At 52.3% G+C, this 14957-nt stretch overlaps 8 protein-coding genes across 8 annotated transcripts; 7 read left to right on the forward strand and 1 right to left on the reverse strand.

The window, feature by feature from the left end:
- Positions 1-857: 857 nt before the first annotated feature.
- On the forward strand, positions 858-1923 carry CC1G_02582 (hypothetical protein; the record flags this gene model as incomplete). Its single annotated transcript, XM_001840067.2, has 3 exons — positions 858-1212; positions 1302-1808; positions 1865-1923. The coding sequence occupies exons 1-3, from the start codon at positions 1068-1070 to the stop codon at positions 1921-1923; spliced, it is 711 nt and encodes a 236-aa protein (XP_001840119.1). The 5' UTR covers positions 858-1067.
- Positions 1924-1969: 46 nt separating this feature from the next.
- CC1G_02583 (hypothetical protein) lies at positions 1970-2951 on the reverse strand (the record flags this gene model as incomplete). The annotated part of the gene is made up of 2 exons (XM_001840068.1): positions 1970-2751; positions 2810-2951. The coding sequence occupies 2 exons, from the start codon at positions 2949-2951 to the stop codon at positions 1970-1972; spliced, it is 924 nt and encodes a 307-aa protein (XP_001840120.1).
- Positions 2952-4178: 1227 nt separating this feature from the next.
- Positions 4179-5314, forward strand: CC1G_02584 (hypothetical protein; the record flags this gene model as incomplete). The annotated part of the gene is made up of 3 exons (XM_001840069.2): positions 4179-4712; positions 4760-4959; positions 5008-5314. The coding sequence occupies 3 exons, from the start codon at positions 4179-4181 to the stop codon at positions 5312-5314; spliced, it is 1041 nt and encodes a 346-aa protein (XP_001840121.2).
- A 1052-nt stretch (positions 5315-6366) lies between these two features.
- Positions 6367-6871, forward strand: CC1G_14313 (hypothetical protein; the record flags this gene model as incomplete). The annotated part of the gene is made up of 3 exons (XM_002911272.1): positions 6367-6446; positions 6738-6757; positions 6816-6871. The coding sequence occupies 3 exons, from the start codon at positions 6367-6369 to the stop codon at positions 6869-6871; spliced, it is 156 nt and encodes a 51-aa protein (XP_002911318.1).
- A 613-nt stretch (positions 6872-7484) lies between these two features.
- On the forward strand, positions 7485-8425 carry CC1G_02585 (hypothetical protein; the record flags this gene model as incomplete). The annotated part of the gene is made up of 4 exons (XM_001840070.2): positions 7485-7939; positions 8001-8052; positions 8117-8338; positions 8399-8425. The coding sequence occupies 4 exons, from the start codon at positions 7485-7487 to the stop codon at positions 8423-8425; spliced, it is 756 nt and encodes a 251-aa protein (XP_001840122.2).
- Positions 8426-10034: 1609 nt separating this feature from the next.
- Positions 10035-11801, forward strand: CC1G_02586 (hypothetical protein; the record flags this gene model as incomplete). Its single annotated transcript, XM_001840071.2, has 13 exons — positions 10035-10122; positions 10177-10209; positions 10259-10278; positions 10401-10442; positions 10491-10519; positions 10586-10599; positions 10652-10692; positions 10725-10791; positions 10846-10911; positions 10960-11091; positions 11140-11416; positions 11469-11520; positions 11574-11801. The coding sequence occupies 13 exons, from the start codon at positions 10035-10037 to the stop codon at positions 11799-11801; spliced, it is 1089 nt and encodes a 362-aa protein (XP_001840123.2).
- A 622-nt stretch (positions 11802-12423) lies between these two features.
- On the forward strand, positions 12424-13488 carry CC1G_02587 (hypothetical protein). Its single transcript, XM_001840072.2, has 3 exons — positions 12424-12560; positions 12628-12737; positions 12822-13488. The coding sequence occupies exons 1-3, from the start codon at positions 12462-12464 to the stop codon at positions 12850-12852; spliced, it is 240 nt and encodes a 79-aa protein (XP_001840124.2). The 5' UTR covers positions 12424-12461; the 3' UTR covers positions 12853-13488.
- A 145-nt stretch (positions 13489-13633) lies between these two features.
- On the forward strand, positions 13634-14325 carry CC1G_02588 (hypothetical protein). The gene is made up of 3 exons (XM_001840073.2): positions 13634-13754; positions 13826-13935; positions 14018-14325. The coding sequence occupies exons 1-3, from the start codon at positions 13656-13658 to the stop codon at positions 14046-14048; spliced, it is 240 nt and encodes a 79-aa protein (XP_001840125.1). The 5' UTR covers positions 13634-13655; the 3' UTR covers positions 14049-14325.
- The last annotated feature ends 632 nt before the right edge of the window (positions 14326-14957 follow it).

Below are 14957 nucleotides of genomic sequence, written 5' to 3' on the forward strand. Positions count from 1 at the left end.
TTTGTCGTTTTCCAATCGCAGAGCGATGCATCTTATCTGCCCTTTCCTCTCTCTTTTCACCACTCTCTTTTTGTGCTTCGCCATCTTCGGTGGCGGTGCTCTGGCTCAATCAAGCGACGATGATCCCTGCCTCAGCACCACCAACGAATGTGTAACAAGCTTCCCAAAGGCCTATGAGCCGTGTAAATCTACGTACGCATATGCTTACCTTCTTCCACTGACCCTCTAATTAATGCTTGACAATACCATTACGTCGAGCTCAGATCCAACCCCGAGGAATGCTTCTGCAGGCCAGACGTTCAAGACGCTTACGTGAAGGAGATGGTGGGCTGTTGGAGGAAGATTGGGTGTAGCAATGGCCTATTCGAGACGGAGGAGCATTGGAGGTCGGGTCTTGCGAATACTTGCAGTCAACGTATGACCCATCTCCTTCATTCGACTCTACTCTCTGATTACTGACTATCTGATCCATTCCGTGACTCTGGTGGCTATAGTCAAGTCTATTGCTGATAGCGCGGGCCGCCCGACTGGCGGAGCTTCGAGTGGAACGGCTGAGTTGGACGACGCGGATGGTGCTGGGTCGTACGGGAAAGGAGTGGGGTTCGTTGTATCCTTGAGCGTTTCCGCTGTCCTCGCTTTGATATATGTATAACGAGTAGATGTTCTATTCCTTCTGCAAAGGTACGACTCGGAAACCATATATGTCCAGGCCATGTCTAAAGGAATATTCCTGCTTAACGAGTCCCGAGGACGGGAAGTTCGACGATAAATGACGCGAAATAGGGGCATCAGTCGCACTTTGATGCACCCATCACTTGGGCCGGGGTCGGCACAGAACCAGCCAGCCGTTTTTCTTCCGCAGACCATCATCTGTTCAGTCACAGCTCCTCCTGTCGCCGGGTCCATGCTCCCTACGCTCTATACGTGGCCGAAAGAAGGTTACAACCAGGGCGCTCAGGATACCTCCTTTGCTTGACTGTTCACTGTCGTCCTTCCAAACCTGGAGCTCTCTGCGCACACGAATTTGGCACTCACGAAGCTTAAACTGGGCTAATCTGGACAAGGAAATGGGCAAGCTCATCCTCGACGACCGTGATCCTGCTATTTCCTATAGTCCAGGCCATTGGAGACATGAAGGCATGCACCTGGAGTACCAACATACCACCTCTGCAACTTCTGTGGAAGGTGCATCAGCGACGATAACCTTTTACGGTTCGTGAAGTTTTGTTTCGTATGATTGTCCAATTACTCAGGCTAATGTTCACCTTCCATGATTTTTTTCTACCATCTACTATGATTAGGCACAGGCATCACGGTGCTAGGAACGCTAGGACAATCATCAGATCCCCGAAATGCCCCAGTATCCACCTACGAACTCGACTCCAACTCTCTGTCGGCCGTACCACCACGTACGTTCTCAGGGCGGCTCCTCCCCGACCGCGTACAATACCACGTCAAATTCTACGAAGTCACGCGGCTGCCGTATGGACGCCATACGCTGGTTATCACCAACGAGTCTGGGAGCGGGACGGTTTGGCTGGACGAGATTCACGTACTGGGAGCCAAGGCTGTTCCGGATTTCGAGTTGAGCACTTTTCTCCTCGGGGATCATACTAGTACTAGTGGTAGTGGTGGTGCTGAGGGAAGGATGAAGGAGATTGGGAGGTTTGCTGCGTATCGTTCTATGGAGTTGATGATATTTTGGGCGTTCATACTGGTGCTTTTGATAACTGTTCTTGCGCGAAAGGCAAAGTCCATTCGGGAGAGGCTGAGGAGGACGAGGGAGTGGGATTATGAAGCGAATCAGGGTATGTGTTCATTGAGATCTAGTCTTTGTGTATGCTGAACTGAATGAGATTTACAGGGAGATACAGGTGGTTCACATTGTCCGGTGTACTAGGTATCCGAGAGGACAGTCGCTAGGCTGGCTACAATACAGACGTTCTAGATAAACAATGATGCAAAGCCTTCATCCCAAGAAGGTCCTCTCGGTCATCATCGTAAACCGTTGTCGCCTCTTCCTCTTCTTAACCAACACGAACACCAGGATAAGAGCGAGGATGACGACCAACCCTCCTAGAATTCCGCCGACGATCCCACCGACGTTTGGCTGGCTGCTCTTGTCATTGCCGCCGTCGTTAGAGGTATCGGAGAGTTCGAGGATAGTGCCGCTGCCTGAGCCAGTGGGCTTGACGACAATCTGGCCGGAGATGGTTAGAGTGACCTCCCCCTGCGTTTCGTCGTCTCCAACGGCGCCAGATGCTCTATCGCTGGGCTCCGGCCGCGGAGAGTGCGTTGTACCCAAACCTGGGCCTGAAGCGCTCTGGGACGGGTTATTGTTCCCTCCCTGCGACTCTTCCGGGTCAGTCCCACCGCCGTTCTGGTTTTCGTTCTGATCTCCACGGTCTGGCGCACTGCTGGGGGGAGCAATACTCCCTCCACCAGTCCCCACAGGCGGCCTCACACCACCCGTCGTCGTCGTCACGCTCCAAGTTGTGGGCTGGGGCGGTGTCAAGCCCTCCGGTCTGGTAATCTGGATCCTGTCGATGGCCAATGCCGAGCCATCCAAGTTTGTAATAACGAGGTTGTGCTGTTGGTCGACTAGGTTGGTGAAGGACATGAACTCGACGAGGGAGCGTGCGGCGCTGGAGCGGTCGGAGGTGAAGGTGCGCGGAGGCTGGTCGTCGAGGACGTAGATTGCGCGTTGGATGGTGTTGGGAGGGATGGAGCCGTAGATGGTGATGCTATTACCTGTGGTGTTGTCTTTGAGGTTAGTTTAGTGGATCGACCAGGGGACGGCTTGACATACCGAGGAATCGAACTGTTGCGCTCGCGCCGCCTTCGTTGGTAAAGGCGGCACTTCCTTGGTGCTCGTTTCCACTCGAGAAACGAGTCCAAGAGCCGGCATATGCGACTCTTCCGTCGGTATCGTCGAAAGGAATGACAGACATAATTTAGCTAAATGAATGGATAAGGGGAAATTCGTCCCTTTGGAGCTTGAAGTCGAAAGCTGGGGTTGAGTGGTAAGTGGGAAGAGGAAAGAGGAAAGAGGAAAGAGGAAAGGAAAGGAAGGAATTGTGGATGAGGAACAGAGCCCACATCACCAAGTAACTAAATGTGTGCTAGCATCAGCTGTCGGATTGTGGGCGGGCGTGTCAAACGGCTCGATGTGAAGCGCTGGGGACAAACATGGGTAGTCACGGCAAATTCTCCACCGCTCCTGTAGTTTCCGCTGGATTATTCCAGTGTTTCTTGGGGAATGGATCACCGGTTATGCGCCTTGAAATAGGAATTTGGTGATTTTGTAGGTCCACCGTGCGATGAGCGCCTTCCGCGGTCACCGACGGACTGGACGTGTGCGGGCTCGCTTTGGCCGCCGTATTTCACCCTTCCGTCGGTATCGTCGAGGAGTAGTTCAGTCACTAACATGGCATAGTCTTGAAATTAGTATGAAAGGGAAAGGCTGTCCCTCTGGAGCAAATGAGTGCGAGTGGGAAGAGGGAGGAAGGGAATTGGGAAGAGATGGACATGTTTCACATATTACCAAGTAGTGAAATATCATCAATCGTTGGATTGTGGGCGGGTCTGTAAATCGACTCTACGTGAATGGCCGGGGCAAAAAAGGCGGACACGGCCAGACCTTTATAGCTCATGTGATCGTCGAGTGGACGATGAAGCTATTTTGCGAAGCGCGGATTGCCTGTTTCACCATGGAAAGGGGATACAGGAGACCCAATTTCCTAGGCTAGTATGGACGGTAGCCGCTGTCGCCTTAGCGGGCGCGAATTTATTTGCTTTTTCGTGATCATGACGTGAATTGAAGTGATTACCGCCCGCCCACCCACAGTGAATCTTTCACGGCCGGTGCTCGGCCTCAGATCTTCTGAGATGGTTCTGAGTTATATACCCAATCTTTAGACATTCGGGCACTTCCCACTGATGCACCAAGGCTTGTCTTTCGTCCTCGCTGCGACGCCCCTTTCGGACACAGCGCGTGATGCGAATGGCACGTGTTGGCGCGCTTGTTAGGCGCGCGTCGCGACGCGTCGTTTGTATCCGGCGTTTGCCGGATTGGGTAGCATGCCAACGGTGGGGTCGCGCAAAGGCGTCGCGTCCTTTGTTCTCTACCCATTTACTCCAATTTCCAGGTCGTTTCTGGTCGCAAAATCGTCGAAAAAATGGACGCCCACAGCTCCGACGACAGCCTTTCTGCGGTTGTCAACAGCAGCAGGTCGAGGACAAAGTCGTGCAAAACGTGCAAGCAAGTCCCCGTTCCAGCCTGGTCGAGTCGGGTTAATTGCATCAACTGTCGAGAGAAAAACAGGAAGAAACAACAGCTCGTGAAGGCCAGGAAAGAGTTAAGATTCATGCAGGCACTGGCTGGAGTCAGCTCAGATGCTTATTCGCGTTCCAGCGACACCGAGGACGGCAGCGCAACCCCAACAGGCAGGACGACGCCGACGCCCAAGTCCATTAGCGCCCCAGTTCGACCCAAAGAGAATAGAGACCCACGTCGCTTCTCCTTGGATGCTCGACTCCGAGCTGTTCAAAAACAGCGCGCCATGGATGCCGCTCCAGTCCAGAAACGACCGCCAAAACGCTTGAAGGAACTGGAGGGAGACGAACGACAGGTAGCATTGAAGATGATGAAGGCGAGGATACGGGAGGTTGTCGACCAAAGGAGCTACCTGGCTCAGTCTCCGGGATTACCTGTGGGTCGTTTTCCTAGTGACTTGACATGCGGCTGACCGGATCCTAGACCTTCCAAGGGACAGAGTTCCAAAACGCGTCTGCCCTCTACAGAGCCCTCAACCAGGCTGTAATCGATGCCAATAGCTCGTCGAGTCTCCTCCGATTCCGTGGCTACCATTCGATCATCAAAACCAACGATTGCGACCATCTTAGCCGCCTCGACATGGTCATCAGAGACATCCGTGGTCTAACCGGAGTCCGTTTCCAGTACGTCCTTCGAGACACCCAAGTGACTTCGCTGACCCCTTCGCACAGACGCGAACAACAGATCCCAACAACATCGACGACGACCAAGTCTATCAAAAGCTTTCTGTGCACCTGCAAAGGCTTCAAATCCACAGTTTCACAGACGGCGCTGGCGCCTCCAAAGAAGACGAGCAACCTATTGAAGTGGGCTAGAGGCGTCAGGAAGGAGCAGACTTCCAGTGAAAAGGTCCGAATCGAGTGTCATGGGGTCGTCTCCGTCATCGTCGAGTCGGACAACAGCCATCCTTGTGGTATTCCAGGCCAGCGCATAATCGTTTCGATTGAGCATACGACGCCGACCCAGAGGTTGCGTTAATGCGACTCCCTCCTCGCCGAACAGCAGTCCCCCTCGCCGTCTTCCTCGCCAAGATGTCGCGCGCGTCTGCCTTTCAGCAACGCGTGCCCACCCAACTGTCGCGCTATCCCCTCATCCATCTACGCCCGGTTTCTCGCCGTCGTCCTCATTCATCCACCTTTTTCCGCATCCTTTTGCTGGGTTGCCTTCAGGGTACTCTTTCAAGCCCGCGCATCATTGTCCTTCCCGTCTCCTTCACAACCAGCCTTGCTCCTCTTGTTCCCCTTCGTCCCTTCCCGTCAGCATTCACATCTTCCCCTATTCCATTCGGGCGACAGCCATCATTTTGGCATCCTGGCCAGCGATTCATCGTTTCCATTCTCCATCAAGCAGACCAACATTCCACATCACCCTGGCTATTCCTGTTCTTTATCATTTCTCCACATCATGATCCTTTCCTCGGTCCCTTCACGTTGCCAGCCAATTACTAGCCTTGATTCTTGTACGTTACTATTCCCCCTTTCCCACTCGTACACACCGCTATAAATAATTCGTCCCGCCCGCATTTCTTACCTCATTCGCGTAACTAATGTACAATAAGTAGCCCAGTCGCAAACTAACGATGCTGATTTTCTTGTCATTCGACGCAGTCGCAGGTGGGTACCACCGAAACGACACTCTCGCGACTACTCGTCTGCAAGCTGGTTCAACATCCACTGGAGTCTGAACTGCCTCCAGAAAAGCGCTTTCGTCGACCCAGGCCGCTGGCGTCCACATTCACCATGGTTTCGCCCCCGCCATTGATCAAAGTTCCTGACCTCTTCCGGTTCACGCACCTTGGTCTGGCCTCGATTGCTCTGGATGGAGTTCACTGGACAGGATTCATATACCATATTTTTGGATATAGCCCTATTTCCCGATGATCGTCCCTCTGGTTCAGGAGTCAGCAGCACACACCAGACAACACCACGAGAATTTCGGCACCGAAGCATGAAATCATCCACCAGGCACCTCCCACGCCCTGCACATTGCCAACCCGACAAATCAAAAGCTTGGAGCTGCTCGGAGGCGCCATGCCAAAGGGGCTTCCGGGCCCCTGGCGAAAGAGCGTTTATCACCGGGCTGCCGGTTGTCTTTCAGTTACCTTCACCACGTTCGACCTGTCGATGCCCATCGTCTTCTCGCGCCAGTGGACGACGACACGGGCAGAATGAAGAGCGGGTTTGCCCCGCAGGCGCCGCCATATGAAGTCATCGAAATGTTGTTGGGAGCGGCACAGCAAAGAATATATTTTCAAGGTCAGTCGGGGGCTGCCCCCCTATTGCTCGGATGGAAAAGACGTTGAACAGTGACTAGTTGGTGCTATGACGGTGATTCTTTACGACCACGGTGGGCTAGCCAGTTCTCTTATATATATTTCATGGATCGCTTACCTCGTCTCCAGCGACGACCTTCGCCCTCGAGGTCAGTACTGAACCCAAACCTTCGCAACTGTTGGATATGTACTCACTCTTTGGTCCAGGTCGAGTTAATATGGGCAAGTATCTTGCGCCCTATGGCATATCGGTATATCCCTAATTGAATGCATTGCCGTTACAGAAGAAGAGGTTCACACTTGGCCAACTTTTATATCTCATTGTGAGCTCTTCGATTCCGTCCCCTGAGTCCCAACCTCACGTCGAGACAGAACCGCTACGTTGGCGATGCCTTATTTATGTACGTCGACTTTTCCCCGTCATTCCCATGCCAAATGGCTGACACACACCTCCAGACATGGTACCATCTGTCAGTTGACCCCCATTGGCATTCCTGCTTCTCGTTGCTCATTCGTTCATTGCAGCCATGCTTTCCGGGCGACACGGGGATCCCGCGTTTGAAGCAGTAAGCGTGACCTCTTTCCCTCTGGTTTTCAATTCACGACTCTCCTTCTACAGGCGTAAGTCGTACTACTATCAGCCGCGCGCACCCGACTATAATCTGTCCTGTTAGGTGTGAGTCCGCTATCACTACTACCGTCCGACGCACACCTCCTAATCCATTCACAGGCAAATCTGGCGTTCATGGACACTCGCAAATTTGGCTGAGTCTTATCGGGTTATGGACGATGCAACGTACGTCTCCCCTGCTGCTCCTGGAGGACCTGGCAACTTGATAACACACCGCAGTCATCCTTGTCATCCGCATCTGGTGTATGTACGACCGGTCTATCATTCTCCTCTGGGTTGTTGGGGTCGCGTTCGTGCTCCAGACTCTCGGAGGCGGCCTTCTCAACGGCTTGAGCTCCAATTGGAAGGGAGGTGCGAGAAGTTTTCTTCCTTCTATACAAAACAACCCTTCAACACTATCTAATGGACGCGATTCAGATGCCATCTACATCCCAGGAACAAAATGGGGTTTCTGCGTCCCACGCGACGTGCCCGACTTTCTTTGGGTGTTCTGGTGCTTCGTGGCCGCATTCGACTCGCTCGTGTGCGCGCTCGCTTTGTGGGAGGGCATCGGCTTCGTCAGGCGCCGGCGCCGGCGCAGTGCAAGAGAAAGAGAAGCAGAGAATGCGGATTCGGATCTTGACAGTGTGGTGCTCTCTCTGCAGCGTCCTCCAAACTTGCTTCGCGTTCTGTTGAGGGATAGCATGATCGCACCCTTCATGTGAGCATTCGGCACTCCCCCCTTGTTTTATTCTGAACCCGTGTCCTGACCCGCTGTGCAGTACCTTCATCGTTTGCCCTCTCAACTTGTTAGCCATAGTCACCACGCTCCCGGTAAGGTGTCCATCTCTCGATTGTATACTTCGCCGTTGCTTACACCTCCTTTACACCTCTTCAGCCGACCTTGTCTGCACTTGTCTTCCAAGTGACTCCTATGGTGCCCCCACTGCTGGGGTGTCGGATGATCCTGAACCTCCGAGGGGCCTACTACCGCCCCTTTGACGAAGAATACTACACAGTACCGATTTACGACGAGGGGACCAACCCCTGCCCCGTGTTTATCCCCGGCGATTTGGAGCTGGACTCCATCACCAGTCGTGTTCACGCTGAGTTCTCTAATGTATTGGCACGTGCTCTATCAATTATGATATATTCTACTCTTTCTAACTTTTCAATTTAGGGCAAGGACGATAGGATAGTCGCATGAATACAAGCACTATGTCGATCATCGCCATCAGGTGTTCGCCCTCCTCCTCGTTTTGACCAGGACCAGCACTAGAATTAGAGAGCGAGTGACGAACAACCCCTCCCATTATTCCGCCGACGTTTCCGCCGACATTGGGTGTGCTGCTCCTGTTATCGCTGTCGTCGTTGGACCAACGATGCGGGTCTAACGACAACCGTCGCTTGCACCAGTAACAGACGATCCTCGATCACTTGGCCTTGGGCCAGCGGGATTCGTAGCTGAGTTCGAGTCGTCCTGGGACGCGTCAATCTTCCCTTCCTCCGACTCGCTCCCACTCTCCGCCGCCGCTGCTCGACCCCGGGGCCGCTAGCGCTTGCGCCATCGTTTTTACCGCCGCTGATATGGACCTAGACTCCGTTTCTGTTCACGTTCACGCACCCTTCAAAGCCTAATGTAGTTGTACCAAAAAAACAGGGGCCAATCCGAGTCGCATCGTCACAGGAAGCTGTGAAATAGACTGTTTTTATCCTTCCAGTTCCTTCACCGCGGCACCAAGTTCCCCAGATCCCATTACGATCGGCGTGGAGGCTTGAAGGCTCAAGAAGGCCATCAAGGTCACCCTAGGTCACCGACAACGGCATTGTAACACCAATGGGGAGAAACAACCCGGAGCCTCACAAGCTCCAAGTGGTACCGAACTCCCCACACGCTGAAAGCTTAATTGTCGCGATGTGCACCTGATTCCAAATTCTGCCCCTCCCCTCCCATGCTTCTGTGATCTCGACGACAAATTCATCCCTAGCTTCTCACGAGCCGCTACTCCGCTTACCTGCCTTGAAATCCAGGGGCTAGGAAGCTAGAACAGTTTCTCTGGCACGCTCTAGCGGTTGGACATGCCACGGCGGCCTTGGCTCCCGTGGTGAGAAGCGGACAAACAGTATCACTGTCATTTCGCTTTCCCTAACTTACATACTAGTAAGTACTAAGTGTTAGGTACGGAGAAAGTCTGGTCCTATTGTTTCAAACGGAAGACACATCAATTTCTCTGACACTGACAACGACGCCCATTTGACTCGTTTTGGTCCTGCCACAGTGCCATTGCGGTCGTCCTCCTCTAATGTTGAAATGGAGAACCCACGTCCTGTCGCCACCACACCCACTACGCTGGTAACCGACATCGGAATTCCCAAGGCTCGCTCTAGGCTTAGTAGTCAAGACTGACGGATGTGTATTAGCAAGGCCCGTAAACTATACGAGTGAGTCTGGCTTTTCGGTCGGTATCTTCACTCACCTCTTACCCCCATCCTCGCCCTTCCTTTCGAAGAATGTGCCGAAGGAAGCGGAACGCGGAGAATCCCCGAGAATCATACCCAACTGGCAACCGTGCGCCATCTTCCACTTCGCCCAATAGTAGCAAGCAGAAGCAAGCACCTCTCACGCCTTCAAATCATTGACAAACCTTGAAGTCAGCCCCCACATCGACAGCCATCTTGGCGACAGAGGCTTTCTGATTGCCTAACACCGATGCGAGAATTGCATCCGGGGAAAGCTACATAATGTACGGTTTTCTTACTTTCACTCCCACCACGTCTTTCTCGATGCCCTTCGCGCCGTCGACTCGCGCGAAATAATGAGCGGGACTCCCCCGCCGCCGCTGCCGTCGTTGGAAGATCTCCTTACACTTTTGCGAACGGTCCAACAGGGACTGTACTGGCAAGGTTAGTTGGATTGGACGCCCTTTTTTCGACAGGTAGGTGCTGAACATTTTCTAGTCGTTGCTACGTCAGTCCTGCTATACGATCACGGTGAGCTAGCCGGTTTATTCTATTGAATGAGCGCTGACTTCAATTTCAGTGACGACTTTTGACCTGGAGGTCAGTGCTTGAGCTGTAATATTCGCGACTACTCGGTTTCTTATCGCTTGTCTAGGTGGAGTTGATATGGGCAAGCTGCATGTTCTATGTCGCGTCGACCTTGTCCTAATGCCTATGTGAAGCGGAAGAAAAAGTGGACGCTTGGACAGTTCTTATACGTTATTGTGAGTCTCTTGGTCCCGTTTCCTGAACTAGGCTCACCATCGAGGCAGAACCGCTACGCGGGCCACGCCCTCGCCTTGTGCGTTCACTTCCTCGAGCTCTGCGATAACCGTATATTGAGTGGTTGACACCGGCTCACTTCCAGACATGGCACAATTCGTGAGTTGTCTGCCCACCGTGTTTCTCGACTGGCTCTGATCCATCCCCGTAGATCAATTCTCCGCACGGCCGGGAGATCCATCGTTCGAGAGAGTAAGCCGCGAAGTGCTCCCCTGATATCGCAGAATCCTGACGTCCCTGCTCAAGGCGTGAGTTTCTCTATCCGACCCTGGGTCAAAATTAACATGTCACGTTAGCTGTGAGTCCCTTCTCGCCGTCTAAAGCTTGACTCTAACCAATTTATAGGCAAATCGGGCATTCATGGACAAATTCAAGCGTGGCTGAGTGTTATAGGTTTATGGACGATGCAGTGTGAGTTCCGCGCCCCTTTGTGAATGACCGTATGCTGACAGCCCCTAGTCATCCTTGCCATCCGCATATGGTGCATGTACGAACGATCTAAAAGAATATTCTGTGTCCTTGGAATCGCTTTCGTCATACATGTTGGTGGAAGCAGTCTTATCGTCGGTTTAGACCCCGCAACAGGAGGAGGTGCGACCACGTCTACCTCTTTCGACTCGATTTAACACTTGGACCCAGTTAACTTCTCCATCCCTGGGACGCAATGGGCTATCTGTATCCCTAAAGGGTTCCCGAAGTTCCTCTGGCTGTTTTGGTGCTTGACAGCCGCGTTCGACTTTCTAATTCTTGTGCTCGCATTGTGGGAAGGCATTCGGTTCGTCTGGCGCCAACCTAAACGGACGGCAAGGGAGACTGCTGCTTCCGAGTCTGGCAGTGCGAGCTTAGTGCTTGCGTTAGGCCCGCGTCCTAATTTGCTTCGCGTTCTCTTGCGGGATAGTATGGTCTTGCCATTTCTGTGAGTAGTACTTTCCTGTTTTTCCTGGACTAGGTCCTGACCCACCAAACAGCAGTGTTGTCGTATGCCCGCTCAATTTGTTGGCACTGTTCGATGTACTCCCGGTAAGTTGTGGGGGTAACATGATTTCTATCTGAATCTGAACCAAAAGTTCCAGCCCGGATCGATCACCATCATCTTGAAATTATCCTCAATAGCGCCCCCATTGCTGGGCTGTCGACTGATTCTGAACCTTCGTGATGCATACTACCACCCCTTTTCTGAAGAGTACCGTACAGCGGCGTTTGGCGACGACGCGTCTCGCGGGCGTGCCGTCGAGTTTTCCCCGGCAGATTTAGAGCTACTTTCGGTTGCTAGTCTGGACCATCCCCAGCGCAAGGCCTGACGTAGCTGTGTTCTCTCAGTAAAATCTACTTGACTAAGGACTTTGCTTTTTGTACTAATACTACTTGGAATACTAATGGAATTGGGCACCACGCTCGGGATCCGGGGCTGGCCGCGGCCTGGATCACCCCTATCAGGTCATCCTCCTGCATTATGGCGCTTTCATCGCCATTGGGACTCTTCAATGGAGAAAAACGGAGTCATGAGTGCCATCGTAATGTATTGTAGTAGAATTTTCGTGGGATGATATTCGCCGCACTCTGGATGCACCCTACAGAGCTCCTATGATGATCGGTCTAGACAATCCCAAGCGCTCACGTATGAGGAGCGCCCATGCACAGCCACAAAGAACCGACAGGGGCCCTATTTCCATCAATCCAGAATCAGCTCGAGCGTCTCCGACTAGCCCAGCCAGTGGTTATCAACGGATCTCGTATCGTCGTAACTATCCGTATGGGTCGAATATGCCGCGAACGCCTGTGAGGGCAGGCAAATACAATCTCTTCCGACGTGAACCGTGAACTGGACTTCAGTTGCGGATGGTCTGCCTTGGTCTAGTCCTCCCATTGTTGGGATATAAGAGGGTGAACAGTGCGTTCCAACTTCTTCACTTCCACTTCTATCATCTGCCAGGCAACGCCCGTTTCTCTAAGCTCTTGCCATGTCTTCACTCGCCACCGTTGCCCTTCGAAGCTCTCGCTCTATCGCTAGGAAGAGCGCCCCATCCGCCGTCAGACATGCCCACTCTGGTCCCAACAGCGTGAGTATCGGAGGCCTTTTATCTCTTCAGCTCCCCTCATATTTACAAACCCATGTCCCTTTCATAGCACATGCCATTCAACTTCACGACTACAAGCAAACAAGCGCTCGGATTGAAGTTCCTCGTCTTTTTTGGAACGGCGTTCTCTATCCCGTTCGTTGCAAACTATTGGCACTGGTACTGCTCATTCCCTGCTACTGTGCTCTCATGTTCGAGCCAATAGAGCGTTGTTCTGACGCGTCATTCTCTTTTTCTTTTTAGGCACCGACCAGGAGGCATCAACAACCCTTAAATCTCACCTCATTTCGCCATCGTCAACGTTTCCACCCAGCCATGAAGTCTTCGGACAGCCTTCTCATTCCAACTAGCATCGTTTTAGAACTGCCACGGCGCACCTTTCAGACGTCCTCATCGTCTTGCCATATACCCCTTACGCCCCCTTTTAACGCCACTACTTGCATGGACGAGGGTAGAAGAATTACGAACTTGATATTCAACTTGTATCTGTAGATTTTCTCTCATGTACTGATTATACATTCCATTGCCAGATAAATGAGTCCCTACTGGGGCACTCTACCGGTAGAAGTTTCAATAAAAGATTACAACGACAAATCTGCCCGCATACTGCTAGTGCGTGCTCGATGCCTCAGGACTGCAACACTTTAGAATCTCCTCCATCATCCAGCCTCTTTCATACTTGAAGTAACAATCAACGCTCGTATCGATTTTTTATCATCCCATGACTACCTGGAAGACACCCCAAGCGCCCATTATAAAGCGCCCAGACTCGGACACAGCCACAAAGAATGGACAGGGGCCATTAATGGTCAGCAATCCTGCATCAACCTGAATAAGCTCAAGCAGCTTCGATCGGTGCAACCAGTGGTTCTTAATGCAGTTCCTGTGGTTCGAACATGTCACAAGCCCTGTGAAGGTAGGCAATGTGATACGTTCTGACATACCCCGTGACCTAGGCTTCCGTCATGTATGGACCGTTTTGGTCGAGACCTCCCATAGTTGGTGGATATAAGAGGGTGGTCAGCTCGTGGACCATCCTTCACTACCGTCGTCCACAAATCACCACACTCTTCCCCCATGTCTTCACTCGCCACCGTTGCCCTTCGCGGCTCTCGCTCTATTGCTAGGAAGAGCGCCCCATCCGCCGTCAGACATGCCCACTCTGGTCCCAACAGTGTGAGTGTCGGCGGCGGCATTATCTCGTCTCAGCTCTCCTCATAGCCATCTAATCCTCATCTTTATCACAGCACTTGCCATTCAACTACACGACTGCAAGCAAACCAGCGATCGCCTTCAAGTTCTTGTTGTTCTTCGGAACGGCGTTCTCGATCCCGTTCGCGCAGAACTATTGGCATTGGTACGCATCCCTGGCTACCACGTGCCCATTATTGCTCCACCAGACTCTTTTGTTCTGACTCGGTCTTTTCCTCTTTCTCTAGGAACCGAAAGGGAGGCATGAAGAACCCTTGATCTCACCTCGCCTCGGATCGCTATCATCGTCGTCCCCACCTGGCTCCAGACCCCTTCATTTCACGGACTGCGATCTCATTTACTCCAGACACTACCTATCATCGCAGCGAGGCACCCTACAGCATCGCCTTGGAATTGTGCCATTCCCCCCTCTATGCCCTTTTTATCACCACTGACATTCTGCATGGGCGCGTGTAGAAGAATGACGAACTTGAATCTGAATCTGTATCAGTAGAATTGTGCATGTACTTTCCGTTGTATCTAACTATATTCAGCATTTGGTGCTCTTGAGCGTGAACGCTGTTGTGTACGACTTCGACACACCTGGCCCTGAACGTTACGAACGCCCCAAGGTGAACATTGTGATCCCCACAGCCCGTTCTGTGGTTGTGGGACAAAAGCATGTTTAAACTGTTGTACCTTTTTCAAAATAAGGATTCAGTTGTCGATTTGGAGTTCATTCTTTCCGCAGAGCTTGGGCTCAAGTGAGGCTTTACCTTGACAGTGTCGCGTGCGCAGCGCGAGCGATCGTCAGAAACATGGGACCTCTATCCTTGGGAAACATACCACCTCGCTCCCGCTACGCTGATTGCACTGAGGACCCAGAGCTCGGTCCGATCTCACTGGTGACTCAAGCCCGAGCTCTCTAGCCACTCGTTCCCCTGTCAGAGTAACTTTCCGATTCAGATCCCCGAATGTAGTGTCGTAAGAGTAGATCTAGTGCACTTCCGGCTTGGAATTTGAATCATATCTGTCGAACTCTCGAGAACGTGGCATTCGGATATAAATGACGAGATGCTACTATAGTACAGGGCTCCCTCGCAATGTGGGTCCATGTATGACTGGAATGACGATGAACCTGACTTTGGGGAATATGTTTCCGGGGAGATAGGCATCAAGCACGGTGTT

The sequence above is a fragment of the Coprinopsis cinerea genome (assembly GCF_000182895.1).
Source record: "Coprinopsis cinerea okayama7#130 chromosome 4 map unlocalized cont3.4, whole genome shotgun sequence".
Taxonomy (NCBI): domain Eukaryota; kingdom Fungi; phylum Basidiomycota; class Agaricomycetes; order Agaricales; family Psathyrellaceae; genus Coprinopsis; species Coprinopsis cinerea.

Excerpts from the sequence above, each read along its gene's own strand:
- CC1G_02588 (XM_001840073.2), top strand. The coding sequence starts at position 13,656 with ATGTCTTCACTCGCCACCGTTGCCCTTCGCGGCTCTCGCTCTATTGCT. Across the intron at positions 13,755-13,825 it reads CCCACTCTGGTCCCAACAGT|CACTTGCCATTCAACTACAC; the intron begins GTGAGTGTCGGC and ends TCTTTATCACAG. Across the intron at positions 13,936-14,017 it reads GCGCAGAACTATTGGCATTG|GAACCGAAAGGGAGGCATGA; the intron begins GTACGCATCCCT and ends CTCTTTCTCTAG.
- CC1G_02587 (XM_001840072.2), top strand. The coding sequence starts at position 12,462 with ATGTCTTCACTCGCCACCGTTGCCCTTCGAAGCTCTCGCTCTATCGCT. Across the intron at positions 12,561-12,627 it reads CCCACTCTGGTCCCAACAGC|CACATGCCATTCAACTTCAC; the intron begins GTGAGTATCGGA and ends TCCCTTTCATAG. Across the intron at positions 12,738-12,821 it reads GTTGCAAACTATTGGCACTG|GCACCGACCAGGAGGCATCA; the intron begins GTACTGCTCATT and ends TTTTCTTTTTAG.